Source organism: Mya arenaria, chromosome 1, assembly GCF_026914265.1.
Source record: "Mya arenaria isolate MELC-2E11 chromosome 1, ASM2691426v1".
Classification (NCBI taxonomy): domain Eukaryota; kingdom Metazoa; phylum Mollusca; class Bivalvia; order Myida; family Myidae; genus Mya; species Mya arenaria.
Window position 1 is genome coordinate 18,042,351 of NC_069122.1, and position 17,728 is coordinate 18,060,078.

Consider the following 17,728-nt stretch of genomic DNA (forward strand, 5'->3'; position numbering starts at 1 on the left):
CATTGTTTTAAGTCTCCAATCGAAGCAAAATATTGCCTTCCGCCGTAGAATATACGACGTAATTTATCACGTGGTATACACACTGCTATAGATAATTTTGAAAACTATTAAAGATCCGTCTTGAAAGGAGGTCAATATCAACAACATGTTAGGAATATTGTGATTTGCCATTTTTACTAGGATGTGTTATATCTTTATACGGCCTGTTGCAAAGAACCTGAATATTTATCAATTCAATCGTCCATTCTATTCCGTAAGTTCTTGAAATAATTGTTTATATCCTGCATCTTGGCTGTGGAATCTGAAGCGAAATCATGTAAACAAAACAATCGGAACACTTGTGCACATCGCTTGTATCAATATACTGTTTTTAAACAGCTGAATCAATTTAACAATGAGTGATTAGATGCGGCCAACGAATATTCGTTGTAGGGCATTCCTTACGCTTTTCAATGAGATATGTGGTTCGACAAAGTATATTAGTTGTAGGGTATTCCTTCCGCTTTTAAAGAGATATGAGGTTCGGCAAAGTATATCAGTTTATATGAGGTTCGGCAAAGTATATCAGTAGATATGAGGTTCGGAAAAGTATATATTCAGTAGAAATGAGGTCCGGCAAAGTATATCAGTAGATATGAGGTTCGGCAAAGTATATCAGTAGATATGAAGTTCGGCAAAGTATATCAGTTTTTAAGACGCACCCTTAATCACAAATAAGATATACCACAATTAATACTATTGTTTCAATATTCCAAATAGTATGAATAAATTTTGAAATAATGGTTCCGAGTTTAATTTGAAAGAGCATAAACACAATATTTTTTACCTGGTGAGCCTATAGTAGACCACAGTAAATCTTTTAGCATTCACCAATCATATTATATGTTTGCGCGTTTTGCTATTAAATACACGGTTACAATCTTGTTATACGTTATTAATAGTTTTCATACATGGGTTATTTAGTAAGAAATTTAAAGGTTTATCAGTCAAAATGGAGGTTTACAAGTGTGTGTATCGATTTTGAATAAGAGTGTCACAATAACTCGCTTTATGTGGACCAGGTCAAAGCTAAATATCATGATGATTTGTTATATGTTAGTCTCAAACAAACAAAAAATTGTCAGCCACTTCAAGAAATCCGTGTTTATGTTTTGGTGAATTGTTATCTGTCACTTGATGTATTATATCTTCAACGTCCACATGGAGTCGTCTTAAATAACACTTATTCAATCTTACATCCTATTCCGTTAATTCTAGTGTTAAGAATCTATGTCCTGCATCACTGTTGAGGAGCCTGTAACAAAATAAAGTAAACAAAATTGTACTAGTGTTGAGCTATATATAGACAATATAATATACTGTGAGACCATTAATGTTCGTGGGACATTAATGTTCGATGTTTTCGTGGGTAGGGCGAATTCAAGATGCCACGAAATAAAGACTCTTTATTCACTTTTTTCATTTGCCTTGTTATGTACATACTCTAGTATTTTCTAAACAGAGGACGCAGCATACAGCAGTATACAGCGTAAAAACGAACTCACTGTATATCTTACTATTATTTATTGTTAATATATTATATCCGCCTTTAACAAATAATAAACCAAATCAATTAAAATAATCATAAACCATTTTACACCGAAACAAACAACAACAAACAATGAAGACCATTCGGCCTTGGTTTAAACATAACAATTATCTTTTTCATGCAAACAACAGCATATATTTCCCTCTAAATATTTAACGATGCACTCTTATTCTCAGTACCGCAATTAATTCAGGTGTTTTAATTCATCGAAAAGGACAATAAAATATTTAAATCAATGGTTCTTACGATTGAAACCGTGTTAAATTTGAACTAAAGGTGGAGAAAACACTGTTTCTACCTTCTCGGACGATAGTTGAACGCTGTAAATCATTTAGGACCCATCAGTTATTGATTATTTGTTCATTTTCAGCATTTGATGAGAAGCTAAAAGCATAATCTTCTTCTGTAAAAAGCAGTTAAATATATTTATTTGTTTTTTTTGTTTATGGCATTTATAAATTATATAAATATTCAGTGAAAATAAAATAAAAACAAAACTTCAGTCTTGTAAACTGCATGAATTCTTTAATCTCTATTTAAATTTAATATGTTTTACATTTTTTTACAAATAATGAGTACACAAACAAAAACAAAATATGATTTGTTAAAAAGTTTAGCCTTTAAATGCCAAATTGCTACGGGGCAACAAATTCTGCAGTTAAAAAAGCGCCAACATATCTGTATTATTTTTTAACTGTACACGAATTATATGTTTTTTTATTTGATCATTAAGATCAAATGAATTTTACATATCATTGCACTAAAATTAAAGATTGTTTTTGCATCTGTCAAGTTAAAGCTATATTGTGTCCCTTTAAATACCTCATATTGTGTTGTTTTTTTAAAAAGCGCATAAGCTGCAGCCTTTGCATTGAAACACGGATGTAATAGCTGGTTGCATGCTTCCGTGCTTGACATATCTAGCAGGCTGCGGCAATCAGCTCTTTCAAAAAACGGTATTGAGATCGATCCGCGCGTTTTAAAAATTCAAACCAAAAAGTAATTGTGATTTCAAACAGTGAACGTTCTTCAGCACAGAAACGATGGCATGGATACAGATTTGTATCATTGTAAGTTTTTTTAATTGACTATCGCATTTAAAATAGTCTCTAATGCTGTCACCTCTGTGCTCCTGCATTACCGTCTAACTTTGTTTTTTCCCCTCATTTTGTGTATAAAAACAGTTATGTTGAGATCAATATATAATTGGCGCTAGATTGGTATTACTTAGGGGCATAATTTGACGTTCGCCTCCCCCCTCCCGTCAGAACCGAAATTTAAGTGGTTTAAAATGTTGGCAGGGGGAGTTTGGGTACTCCACCTTGAACATTTTAATATAGCTTCTGTTGACCACATATTGAAGTATGTTAAATGTCTTACATAAACCAAACAACGTCCCTCTATGTATTTGTAATTCTATAACAAACATACTGAAAAAAGCCACGTGTGTGAGTTTGATATCAGGGCGGATTGCTTCATATTTATTACTCTGAAGTTATTTTCCTTTTTAGGCATTGCTTCTAGCCGGGATACTGCAGACAATGGCATCGGATTCAGGTAAATGATTTGACGTAAGACTTTCCCTTTTAGCTCACCTGATCATGAAGTGCTCAATCGTGGGCTATTATGATTGTTCAATGTCGTCGTCCCATTCGGAACACCTCGGCAATTTTTATCGAGAACAACCTCGGATATATGCCGGTACATCAGTTGAATAAGTTCGTATTTTTTAATCATATCATTAATTAAATACAGCATTTTAGAGTTGTATTTATTGATCTCAGTTTAAGTTGATTGTCAGTGAAGTGTATCATTGCAAACATAATTAAGATTCCCAAGAGTAAAGTCATAAAGTTTAACTGCTAGATTAAACTACTACACGACCTACTTACAGCGGACTTAAACGTACCACATTTTGAGTATGTAAACCGTCCAAAACATCCGAGGTTGTTTTCGATAAAAATGGGAGATGAGCTCCGAATGGTCGTCGTCTGTCTACCGTTCGTCGGAAACAGTTTCCTTCAAACAACGTCTTCTTTTTTAAACCAAACTTTACAGGAATGTTTTTTTCGTTATTGCTTTTCCAGATATCTGGCAACCGAAAGAGAAAACGTGTAAAAATAATTTCACAGAAATTGTCGTTAGGTGACCTCTATTAAAGTCATGGCTATACTTAGAAGCCGTCTGCAATTTATATAAATACTTTTCACAGAAACGTTCCTTGGGTGACGCTTTACCAAACTCATTCAAGCCATGTTGGGTGGTTGGGTGGTTAAAACATTGGTGCCAGGGGGTCGGGCAAGTTTTCACTATATGGCTGTACGGGGAAATTTGAAAATCAGCCGCTAGGAAACCGTAGTCCGATTTCAATTTAAATTCACTAACGTTACAAGAATGACTGCCAAAACTCGGGGATTATTTATCAAATTCGCATAATCATGGTGTCCAACGTATTTTTGCAGAATCTTAAATGAGGGAAATGTACAATGCGGAACATAATGTCGGATTGTTTGAGTATTTTGATGTGTTGGAATAATATTTTGACAGTGTAAGTATGTTAATTTATCATGTGCTACAGCTCGCGTCTTAATTACACTTTATTAACGCACGCTTATTCTGATTCTGCAGCTAACAAAAACTGCATGAAACTTTCACGGCAAACATAACAAGGTGTTTAAACATTAAAAATGGCCATATGGTACCCATGTTAAGTGCGCAAACCTCCGTTATGAAAGAAATGCATATTCTCAACAAAGGTTTGCTTAAATAGGTCCAAGAATTGCATATTTTGACTCAAAACACTGTTTCAAGTCACGAAATTTTCTTTTTCACTTTGTTAACAAACAATAGTTTAGCGTTTACAATCAATTACTTTTATGTTGAGACCTCTAGAAACATAGGTTAAAGGACCAAGAGAAGCTTACACGTCTGGCCTCCGGGTAGGCATACAGTCGAAACTCGATGGCTCGATATTCTAGGGACCGGCCAAAATACTTCGAGCCTCAAGAATATCGAGGCAAGCGGGATTGCTTACAGGATGTTATTTTTTATTCGTTACAAAAATTATAGTTTACCTTGTTATTGGCTACGCAATCTCCGCAAGAGAACAGAAGAGTATTTATTGGACATAGTTACAATCGTAAAGTTCGTAACATGACTTATTCCAAACTTAGAAAATACCATTTGATTTTTTTATTTATAATAAAAAAAAACATTTATGGGAAAACAACAAACAAGCAATTTTAAAATTTTAAACAGTGTGTAGCACAAATAAAAACTTATAACGTATATCAAAATGCATAGAAATTTATAGATGGATAACATTATTATGTCTATGAAACACAAAAAACTGTATAGTTTACGTGTAATAAATTATGTTCTGTTCTGTTCTGTTCTGATAACATTTAGAGACAAAACTTAAAGTGATGGCATGTTTATTCAATCTGTTAAACCATTTAAGTTTGATAATAATTATAATACCAGTCAAGCAATTTTAATCGATAAGCACCATGTGCTTAATGAAGCCAAGCAAACAAATCAAGGTGTGAGATTCTTAACTGAACCCGCGAAAATGATATCGACCCAAGCAAACAAAACAATGTGTGAAATTATGACTTGGGACCGCGAAAATGACTTCGAGCGTGGAGAAATATCGACCCTCAAGATATCGAGCAATCCGATCGAATTTTATATGAAAAAAGAGTAAATAAAATCGGTCCTTTTAATCTGGTTCGAGCCAACGAGGATATCGAGCCATGAGATATCGAGCCAACGAGTTTCGACTGTATTTATATGATGATAAAAGTGATACAAACTTACTTACCGGGTCAAAATATCCTTCAAACTCACCAAAATAATCAAACAATCCGCCGTTTTGGTCCGCATTAAACATGTTCCTTACTTAAAATTCCGCTAAAATAATTGACGCTAAGACCCTCTACCTTATTCAAACAACGCATTAAATGTTGTGATAAAAAACAAGGCCGCCATGGGAGCGGGGCGATCTTGCACATAAATATATTTCGCTCCTGATTTTGCGCTAAACTCAACTCAACTTAACCTATTTATTTCCCCCATGGCTGGAGATATTCATAACATATACAAACATTGATAGACATAAAATGTATATAAAATATGTATAATAATTCAGTTAATAACAGTTCAAAATTATTGCATATTGGTGTCAAAATATTTATACAAACATTGCAGGATATAGCATATCTAAGTATAAATAAAAAGCTTATACTAGTATTCTACATGCATATAAAATTAGTCAATTTGACCTCCATGATAGTATGGTTGTATGAGATTCGACGGATGCAAAAATCATTTCAAAACGAAATAGGTTTGCAGCAGCGAGTTATGGCAAACATAACATTGTTAACGTTAGAAAGATAACATGAATATGGATTAATTGATAAGAATAATCCATAAATTTCCAAGCAGTTTTATATGAAAAACGTCACTGTGTTGCATGGTCGTTCCCGCCTAGACGAAACAGCACATTGTAAAGATTGGATTTTACTAAGGAAAAGTGAGTAAAAGTATCTGTTTAAACAGCGTGTAATAAATTTAAAATATAATTTCAAAAAATCAATTTGTTGATCGATTTCCAGTAGTGGCTCGATTGGAGCCCCTAAAACTTTTAAGCACCAGGTAAAACTGTCCAGAGAAGAAAGAGTGTCACAAAAGTCGTGGTTGAAAGCTTCTTTTAGTTGGTTTGTAAAGTTTGCTTTTTCGAATAGTGTAGTTTTACATTCACACAAAACATGTGTCATTTCTTTCTGGAATATCCCGTCACATTTAATTGCAAGTTCTGGTCGCAATTACAGCTGATCTATACGATAATTTTGCTATTAATCTAAGAGTCTCCCTGAATACCCCTTTTTCTTGAAACAGAGTATATAATAGAAGGCGAGACTACAGGATGGAGGATTCGAAACAATATAAAGTCACAGTCATTTGCGAGTTTCCCAGCAGTTGAGTTCTAGTAATTTGACTGAGTTATTAACAATCCTTTTCCACGTTGTTTTGAGTGGTAATTAAAATGATATGGTTAGGTACTCATTAAGTAAAGATTGCAAGTTGTACTATGTGAGTATTCTGCATATGTCCTGGATAAAACCAAGTTTAACAGAGTTATTGTCTTCCAAATACATGCAATATTTTCCGATAAAAATCTCTTTCGTTATACAATGTTGAGACAAACTTTAAATTTTATACAAAAACATCAGTTTGTGTTTATCGATCTGGCTACAGAGGCGGTTAAGTCCGAGAATAGATTCCGACATATCAGATCTGACTTGCGAGGGAAAACCTTGCACTTTCTTTGCCACAAAGTGTTGAAATCGATCGACTGTTTTTGTGTCATTTACGGTCATGTTATTCCATAATTCAAGGCCGTAAAGTGTTATCGGGACTTTAACCTTTTGGTATTAGCTGCATGAAACGAAGTGGAAAGTACCCCACCCTGTCTAACCCCACGTACGACGTCGAATGCGTCTGACGTTAAGCCTTGACCGGCGCGGATAATACATCTGAGGGATTTATATGAGGATTGAATAATCCGTAGGGGTTTACCTTTGATACCAAGTCTACCTAGTTTAAGCAAAAGTGCTTGGTGTCGGACAGTATCGAAGGCAGCCTTTTGATCTAGACATGCCACGAACGCGTGACTACCATTGTCAACAGCGTGATAAATCATTTCCTGGAGGTTAAATTCGGCTGTCAAGCAGCTGAGACCCTTTTGAAACCCGTTTTGTTGGGGATTAGGAAATAGTGACTTGAAAAGTAAAGGGTTGGCGTATATTCTGTTGGCCAAGAGCTTTTCGAAGATTTTACAAAAACAAGGTATAAGAGATATTGGTCTATAGCTTGATGGGTCTCGCTTTTGCCTTTTAAATTGGGACCAATACGCTTATTTTCCATGCGCTTAGAGTTGACTCGTGCTTAATTACAGCATTGAATAAGAATGTAAACGCTCTAATTGTTGCTTTCCCACCTATTAATACATGTTCGTTCAGTATACCATCGTGACCAGGGCCTTTGTGTTTGGCAAGTGCCTGTGTGACCTTTTGTATTTCTTCCGGTGTGAAGGGAAGTGTGATAAAGTTGGAGAGGTCTCAATTTTCATTATTTACGTTCAGAAAGCTATTTAGTTCGGCCTCGTCACGGTAAGCGATGGTATCTTGACTATTTGAACTGCTAAAGACTTTGGAGAAGTAGTGCATAAATCCTTCTGAAACCTTTTCGTTAGTGAATGAGGTTTCGTTGACTTTTGGGGATTTTGTGACCGAAGGAGTTTGTAGTCCAACTCTGCCGTTTTGTTAAGCTAGTCTAAGTATGAATGTTCGTGAGCTTCAATAGCTTCACGCTGTATTTTTCTACACGTAGTTTTCGCTTGCCTGTATTGATATATAATGGCGACTGTTCCCGCGGGGCTTACCGTCGTTAATCCAACGATTTCGTAAAAGACGCGATTCAGTGTGTGCGCTTTTGACTGCGTTTGACCAATATGGTTTTGCCCTTTATTGCATTGCTAGTAGGGAGTTTTGTCAAGGCATCGTGTAATATGTAGTGTTAATAAAATCGGGTGATTGCTTGTCTGCCTCGGTTTAAAAATTCAATAACCTTTACATAACGACGGAAAATTTCAAATGATGTGGGTTTATTCCTGCTAAATGCACACACAATTTTTACATTCGATGCTGCCATTTCCTTATTATTACAGACATGGACGAATGCCATCGACTTGACAAATTTATCTGTAATGTTTCCCGACAGTGTATCCCTAAGGTATTGGTATGTAACGGATATCAAGAATGCACTGAAAACGAAGATGAATCTCCTCCTACATGCAGTAAGACATTATTTATGTGTTAATTATGAGTATTCAACACGTTGTAAGCTTATTTCAAAATACTAAGCAAGACTTATTTGATAAGGGTATAGGATGTTTGAGGTGTTTGTATTTGTGTATGTATTTGTGTATGTGACGTTAATATGTTTGTGTTTATAGTTATTGCCTTGTGCAACTAAACTGGTTTTATTTTTGAATTTTCGATTACTGGGATTATCCCTGTATTTTTCATTTTATATATAATTTACATAAAGATACAATTATGCCTAATATATCCTGAACCCGTGGCAGTTTTTGGCCACCTAAATCGTTAATATCAAATGATTATTTGTATATTCTTATTTTAACGTTAATACCTGTTTTCCTGGTTTGTGGTAATTGATGCTGCCATTAATTCATTATTACAGCCAAAGAAGTATGCCGTCGAAATGAACGGTTCTTTTGTGACGTGTCCCGGATGTGCATCGACGAGCTTTTCGTTTGTACCGGATATAAAGACTGTACTTCTGGTGAAGATGAGTCTCCTCCGGCATGCAGTAGGTCGTCTTTGTCGACTATTAGTGTTTTAAACAAATTTGATTTCGATATAGCATTTACAATTAATTTAGTTCAACACATTTTGAGCCCAATCAAAATTAACAAAAACCAAATAGGTCATGCATTGAAAGAAAACATGTAAATTATATCCTGAACCGTTAGCAGATTTTACTATTAGAAGCGGATGTATCGAATAATAATTCGTGCTTTTTATATCAACGAATAAGTTTATTCAAACATTTGAGAATTCTATGCTGCCGTTTACTTCATTTATACAGCCATGGATTTATGCCATGAAAACAACCTTTTCTTCTGTAACGTTTCCCGGCAGTGCATCCACAAGGGTTTCGTATGTAATGGGTATCCTGACTGTCCTCACCATGACGACGAGGATTCTCTTGCCTGCGGTAAGTCATTTATGTCGGTTGTTCCTTGAAACCTATTTCCGCACAATCCGGCGTAGGAACGACAGTCTACGTCATTGGCGATCACAAATTTAAGTGAGGGGCGTCCCACGGGTGGCCGGAAAGCAAAGGGGTATTCCAAATAAGGGGCATTTATTAAAAGAACAATAATTGTCTGAAAATTAGCTTATAAGAAACAGAATTTTTTTTGATATCAGAGTAAAATTTTATTGCACAAGTGTCATAGAAAGACATATAGCCACGATTGAAAAAGTAGTTGGTTTTCTTATCACGAGGTGGTTTTTACACAGATTTTTTTTATAAATATGCTTAATATATATGGTGGTCCTTTTTGTCATTGAAAGCGGCCAGAAGAACAAAATAATGGACGTGAGTGTATTGGTATATGTTCCTTTTTATTAAGATTTCAAGAGCAACTAGAAAATATCGTTGTCGACATATTAACGCCAACCAAAATGGCAAAGTCGAAGGTTTTATATGAAAGTGCCATATGTTTACGCATAAAAACTAAAAATTAATTCCTTTAGTATGTATTTATATTGTATTCCATTGCTATCGCAATTTTTTGGTCAACATGACAGCATCTTTCACAAGTTAATTATTGTATATTTATTAATTTATTTCAGGAAATAAGACTATTGCAAAACTATTTTCGTTTGCAGCTCTCAAACGGCAGTGTGAATCAAATTGGTCCATAAGCGAAGGCTGCTTAGGTCGATGTAAACCTGGTTATTTTGGCAAGAATTGCGAGAAAACTTGCTCAAAACAATGTTTGAATGGGGCATGTAATAGTTCAAATGGAATTTGTAAGGACTGTAATCCTGGTTATTTTGGAAAGTATTGTCAAACGTGTTCAGAAAAATGTTTAAATAAGATATGTAATAGCTCAAGTGGAATTTGTAAGGACTGTTCATCTGGTTATTTTGGCAAATATTGCGAGAAAAATTGCTCAAATAATTGCTTAAATGGCATATGTAATAGATCAAATGGAATTTGTACGGATTGTAAAGCTGGTTATTTTGGCAAGTTTTGCGAGAAAACATGTTCAAAAGAATGTTTGAATGGGACATGTATTAGAGAAAATGGAATTTGTGAGTACTGTACACGCACGTATTTAGAAAGTTGTTCAATAGAATGTGGCCAAGGATGTAAAGAAAAAGACGGTTTCCCACAATGTGACAGACAAAGTGGCAACTGTTTGAATGGTTGTGTGTTAAATTACTACGGGAACTATTGCAACGAATCATGTAATAACTGCAAAAGAAATTCCTCAGTTGTCCTATGTGATAATAACGGTGTTTGTCTGTATGGGTGTAAGAACGAGTATTGGGACGAAAGATGCAGCTCTAAATGCAGTGCCAACTGCAAAGGTGACGAACAAGGAAACCAGTGTAACTCATCCACCGGAGAATGTATGAACGGCTGTAAACCTGGATGGAGTGGTAACCTGTGTGGGGGTAAGAATAATGTTCAAAATATCAACTACCTTTCAAATTGAAGTTTATATACAAGTGATTTAGTAATGTAATATAATGTAGTGTTCTGTTTATCGAAGCATTTGAGTGCACTTTTTTTAAAAGAACAAGGGGTATCACTATCGGCATTATTATCATTTATAATTGTTAATAAAATGTGGGAAGTAGACTACCAGGGCTGGTATTCAATATTGATCTTAATATTGGATCTAAGAGCGATGCAGATAATCGATTTATTGTCAATAATAGCTGACCAATAGAGTGCATGAAGGCTATAATGTGTGACAATAACCTTAAGTTTAGGTGAAAATTGAATACCCACCACGCCCATGTTCAAATAAGTGTTTTGGTAGTTTATTTTTGGTATTATAACGGTCCATTTTTATTACGTTTCTTTAGATGCGAGCAGTTTCAAAACCATGGCTACTGAATCGACCGATAAAGACCACTCATTAAAGACACCATTGATTGTCATATCAGCTATTTTCACCGTGGTTGTCGTTGCTGTCGGGATTATCTGCTACATATGGGCTCGAAAAAGGTATTGGTTTAGGGAAACGAAGTAGCGAACTCATGTTTCTGTAACAAGATATGTTTTGGAATGTACGAACATATTCTTTTTATTATTTTAAACATTATATATTTTACAGCGATTGTGAAGAAAGTTATAATAGCTTATACTCACTCACTCTCGTTGGCACAATGTTGCGCGAGAGTGTGGTCTTGTGTTGTGGGGGAAACCGGAGTACCCGGAGAAAACCCACTTGTCTGGCTTGGTGACCACTAACCAAACTAACATTCGCCCAGGCCGGGAATCGAACCCAGGTCGCCTAGGTTATAAGAGAGTGCGCTAACCACTGGCCTAACCGGACAACCAATTCAATCCAAAACAATTCTTTTTTATTAGTGGCATTATTCAGATATACACGCGGAAGTTAGAAAGAGTTAACATTTGTTATTAATATGTTACAGTTTAATCTGCTGTTGCATCATAACATTATATACCATTTTTTATTTTAGATTTGTTTGTTGTTTAATTTGCATGTCCAGGAAAACTCAGTTATTGTTGCATCGTTTTATGTCGATGTGCACGATGTATAAAAAGAGTTGTATAAATATTCAATGAAGGTGCAAATATGTTTCCCGTTGTTTTAAATTCACAGGTTTAATCGTCATCAGATTGAACATATGGAACCACGTCGAGTATTTCCAGTTCACGTTCCACAAGGACGACAACCCTCCAGGTCTAGGAGACGGCAAAGCTCTCACGTATATTCCGACATCGACGAAGGTACATATGCATGTAATTTATTAATTGTATGCTTTCCGGTGGTTTATAGAGACTTATACGTGAAATAAAAATGATCTTTCTCTGTTTAAAACGTTAAAACAGTAAAAAACCATTTCGATATTTCTCACTGTTTTAAAATTTGAGCCCGCTCTAAAACGTCAAAATTCAGCGTGCACAGAGCTTGGAAACAAATAGAACGACGTCATTTCCGATATAACGTTAAGTTCGCATACAATTTAACGCGCTTTCCTGAAATAACTTCAATCAACTGTCAAAAAATGTTTGTTTCAGTGTTAGATCGCAATATATTTTTACCAAACGATATAGCTCTTGGTGCTCACTCGGTGAAATATATTCCGATCTTATGCACCAGTCAATTGTAACCACGACCCCCAGGTCCGGGGGTATACTGGGGATAGCCGGGGAAATGGGCCGTGTTTTTACCCTTCAGGTGGCCCCGAAGTGCCGGGTGAATGCGGTGGTTTTGTCTTCGCGCAAAATATAGCAGGGAATGGGACTTACCTAGGGACCCTTGGGTGCGGGGGCATTTGGGGGGGATTTTACCATCAGTTCGTCCCAGCAGGGCGGGGATTTTACCCGGGGCTGGCTGGATTGAAAGTCAAAGTCCCCGCTATTCCCCGGACCTGGGGGCCGTGGTTACAACTGACAGGTGCATTACACTGAAACAAACAATTCAAACTTAATATTGGATACAATACTCATTAATGCGCTGATCATCGCTCATTTAAATTTGGATCTTAGTCTTTGGACTTGTAATTAAACAGAATGATAAATATAATTTAATTTAAATAAATTTCAAACGTGAAAATTAGAATGTTATGATTCTGATTTCGTGATGCTGACTACGGATATTTTTTTATGTATTACTGGACTACGAATGATTAACAGTTTGTTACCCTTTCCAACTATTTTAGAAACGATGGAAAATTATCATTACATCTGTGAGCAAAACCCACCAGATCACTATGATAAAGTCAACGATCGGCCGCCTTGTATCTGTTCACATTGTGTTCGCGAGAGAGTGCAGCCAATGTTGAACAGGGCTCCATCGTGCTTCTCCGTTGTCAAGCCGTATGCAACAGGAGGTGGGGACATTAGAAGAACGAGCAGCATCCACAGCTATATAAGCAATAGAGAATTAAACACCCGACGAAGCATCACAGAATATGGTAGTGAAAGCGGAATCGTGTCTACGAAGGAAATTACGGACGATAGTAATTCCCGACGAAGCATCACAAACTCTGGGGGCAAAGATGAGCTTGACAGTGCCGGAAAAACTAAACCCAGGCTGGGCGTAACACATTCTGACAGTGATCTTGAACGTGTTGACAAGAAAAACAAAACGAAGGGAGATACTCCACGACGATGCGTCGCAAAATCAAAGAGCAGTATTGAACTTGTAAGCACGAACGACTACCTGGACCTTGAAGCACTGTATCAAACAGCGAAGGAAGAAGATCGGCGAAAGTTAGCTGCTAAATATTTCGACGAGGGGGAGGAAGTATTTGGCAACTTAGGACAATTTCAATCGAATTCTACTAATGCTATTGCGAGGGAAGACTGTGAACTGCTTAGTAATGAATTAGAACACCAAAATAAAGGACAAAATATAGAGTCTCCCCTTTTAATTAGTCGATCAGAATTAATCGAAGAAAGCTGTTTTGCAGATGATAGAGATTTAAATGGTACACAACAGCCTGCTCAGCTACAACATGACGCAACAATGGCCGATCAAACAAACACTAAAGGACAATAGCAAATGACAATATACTTTTAAAAGCGATACAGGATTTATGTTGTCGATTGGGTTTTTATTAATCACCCCATATTCACCCGAAAGATACACACACACATATATATGTATCGTTACAACCGATGTTTCGGCAATAAATTAGATAGTATCCATGGGGTTTCATTAAAACTGCTCATCAGTAGAGCTTTAATGAATGCTGTGTCGTGACATAAAATCGAGTTTTCAGACAAAGGATAAGTGGACACTTTTAGGTCGATGTATGATGATAAGAATTACATACTTTTCCCTTTTGTGTATATATATTGAACTTTAGTTGTCAACATAACATAAGAGTTGATTTGAAAGGTGATTCGGGCATACTATTTGTTTTATCAGTTAAATTATCCAGGTCAAGTATGGATGATATATTGCATTTTGTAGTTTTAGATGTTTGTGAATGTGGCGCACGTACGTAATTAAATAATTTTATCATTCTTACGTTAGTATTGTTTTTTTAATGTGTAAACGCGTATTTAGATAACACGCCTGTTCGAAGTATTGAAAAGTGCACATTGTGGCTTTAAGTTTGTATAATGTGACGTGTTAAAACTCATTCTTATCGATATTGTCTAAAGAAGTATTTAAAATAGCCTACCTGTATGAGTGATGAAATATACTACTTTGTAGTGTGTAAGAGATGAAAGATGTGACGTATGAAAACAGTATTAACCTTATTAATGAATAAATGCGTTATTCTTTTTAAATAAGTTTCCTGTATGAGGTAAAGATGATAAAGATTGATACTTTGTAGTTTTTTAGAGTTTGAAAATATGAATGTATGAATGACAATATGCTTATACGTTAATATCTTTATTAATGAATAGATGCGTATTAAATTAGTATGCCTGTAAGAGATGATGTTAAATACTTTGTACATTTTTAAGTTTGAATATGTGACGTATGAAAACATGAATAGCTATATCATTATACGTTATTTTCATTATTACTGAATAAATGCATATTCAACATAGAATTCCTTTTAGAGATGTTAGTGGTGTATAATTAGTTGTATTTTTAAGTGTTTGAATATGTGACTAATGAATGCATGAATGCTATATACTTATACGTTTTCTTTGAAGGATGGTGAAAGGTTATACTACCAAGATGATAGTGTTCACTATGAAGGAATAAGTTAAGGTCACTTGAATCTTATTTTTGTTTTGGTTTGCTTTTTTTTAAGATAAAGACAATGAATTAGTTTTTACAACATCATCCTACACTTAAAGGTAAAAATACTATAGAAGAGCTTTGTTTTAAAAGACTACAGCATGATACTTCGACTTTATTTAAACTCATATAATATTAAGGTTCTTATTCAGGTAATACTGCCAATTGACTAAAGATTGTGAGTTAACTTAAATGGGTGTACTCCAATTAAATAATTTTTGAGCACTGGACATTTAATGTTTGTCAAGTCAAAGAAATATGTAGTACGTACTCTGATGTACGATGTAAATATGTACTTTTATTTAATAGACGTATACCAACTATGTAATCGTTTATTCAAGTAGTTACATCCGATACATAATATGTATTACGAAAAGTACGTATCTATGTTTACAATGTATTTAGTTAGATCAGTTGAAATGTATTCGTTTTAAACCAGATATTGAACTATAAGTACTATGCCAATCATCGTCAGCGGTACGTTTAAAAAATATTAATGTCAATTTAGTTACCCTACTTATTTGAGAATAATACTTAAATCTAATCATGTGGAAGCATATACATATATGTTGTTAATAAGGGAATGTTTAGCCTAAACTTACACAGATTTTGTTTTGAGAAAATAAGGTCACATCTTTGTATAATATCTCTTACCTGAAAAAAATAATTCGCTTTTGAATCTTTTTATTTAATCAAACAAAAACTCATAAAAATATAATATAATATTTTATTACAGCTTTGATAACTATTTTGATTCAGATAATTACGTAATTTTATAAATTAAGACAATGACAGATATTTATTAAAATTTATTTTTCCGTTTAGATGTAATATTTCTTTCCACAAACCCGACTGACCCTATGCTTTCCGTACGACCAAGAAAGTTTTTACTTATGTTGTGTGGCTTCATGCATACATGTTATAATTTGACCATAACGAATTATAATTTGACCATAATATATTATAATTTGACCATAATATATTAAGATTTGACCATAATCTGTTAAAATATTCTACAATAGTGATATACCCTGATATAGGTCTGTTGAATCCCGGTTATTAATCATAAAATAAAAATAATATGCCTGTCGATCACAGGGTCATGTAAGCCTATTTTAAATATATATTTCGTGCTATATCTTCTTCAATCTTCTTCTACCCAGCCTATTATTTCCGATATGTAAGTAAAAACAAAGAACTTTATTTTTGCCTAAGGCTCCATACATATTTTTTTTGGAAAACAGTTTATTGTAGAGATTTACGGATATAATAATGTTATAATATTTATTGAAAGCTTGTAGCAGCTATCGTGTAACTGTATATCCTCAAATAAAGTAAACCGGATGACTGAACCATACATGATGATCATGAAATAACTTAAAGTGTCGGATCTTATTCTTAAAAAAGTATAATTTATAAAATATGATTTTCTATACAGAGATGAAGTATCTGATACAACCTTACTATAAATGTATATAAATATACACGATAGCAAACAAATCTACATTTACTCAATTGCTACTATTATAAAATGTCATATATATCTGAAAATTGAGTGTTCATTTGTCATTTCTTAATGTACATTAAATGTTCTTTGATTCAGTTGTAAATACTATAATTCATATTGATGTTATGTAAATAAATCTTGAAATCTCTTGAATCTTTATTTTCCACAGACGCACACCCGAAATAATTATTCACTCACATCTCATATTCTTCCAAAGGTAAGATTTATCAACGAAGGCACACGATTGGTTCACTTTTTTCAAACCTCGGGATAGCAATGGTACTGTAAAGAGTGAAATTTATTAGATCCAGGAATACTAATAAAATACGTTTATTTCACAATTGCAGTTCAATCCTACTTATATAAGAATCAATACGATTACATCTTTTGAAGTCTCTATGGATATTACAATAGTGGTCGTATGATAATATTTCGCTGAAGTGTTATTCAATGGGATACACTTATGAAATAATACATATGTTTCTTACTAAAGGCGACTTTATTGTTGTCAAAAGATTTTTCAAATAAAAGGGTATTTAAACTGTTTGAATGACGTCACGTGATTTCGATCATCATCACATGACACGCGTGCTGGTAGTGATGACTGAAAATCAAGGGGAAGAACTGCTGTGTAAAATATATGTATATGGTAACACTGGTATGACAAGTTAGAATCTTGCTATTATGAACATACATACATTATGAATATACATATATTATGAATATACATACATGAAGTCACATGATTTGTATCATATATCAATTTCTTCACCTTTAAGCTTACTTCATCACAGTTCTTAATATTATTCTATCATTTTGTTTTCATAAAAGCATTCGTTTAAAAAGCCCTGTGATGGTAGGCATATCTCAGTCTTCCAACTGTTGGTGAAAAAGCCCTGCCATAACGGCCCGAGGGCTGTAGATGTTTGTCTGCTCTACCTGAGTTGCTAGAGGGGAAACATGAAGTTTGTTTTAAGTCTTGCCTTAGCGTGTTTTGATTTTTGGTGACATATTTCGTGCTTCACATGAATCTGTTTGGATTTACTTGTCCTTCTCGTTCCCGTAT

The 17,728-nt window shown here is 34.6% G+C and overlaps 1 protein-coding gene across 2 annotated transcripts; it reads left to right on the plus strand.

The window, feature by feature from the left end:
* The first annotated feature begins 2,528 nt into the window (after positions 1 to 2,528).
* On the plus strand, positions 2,529 to 16,710 carry LOC128235848 (uncharacterized). Of its 2 annotated transcripts, XM_052950728.1 has the most exons (9): positions 2,529 to 2,658; positions 3,100 to 3,145; positions 8,319 to 8,447; positions 8,855 to 8,983; positions 9,263 to 9,391; positions 10,072 to 10,866; positions 11,284 to 11,425; positions 12,048 to 12,175; positions 13,111 to 16,710. In XM_052950728.1, exons 1-9 carry the CDS (start codon positions 2,632 to 2,634, stop codon positions 13,950 to 13,952), a joined length of 2,367 nt encoding a protein of 788 aa, XP_052806688.1. In that variant the 5' UTR covers positions 2,529 to 2,631; the 3' UTR covers positions 13,953 to 16,710. The 2 variants fall into 2 exon arrangements, with proteins under 2 accessions (XP_052806688.1, XP_052806628.1); XM_052950668.1 differs by lacking the exons at positions 2,529 to 2,658; positions 3,100 to 3,145 and adding an exon at positions 5,452 to 6,122.
* The last annotated feature ends 1,018 nt before the right edge of the window (positions 16,711 to 17,728 follow it).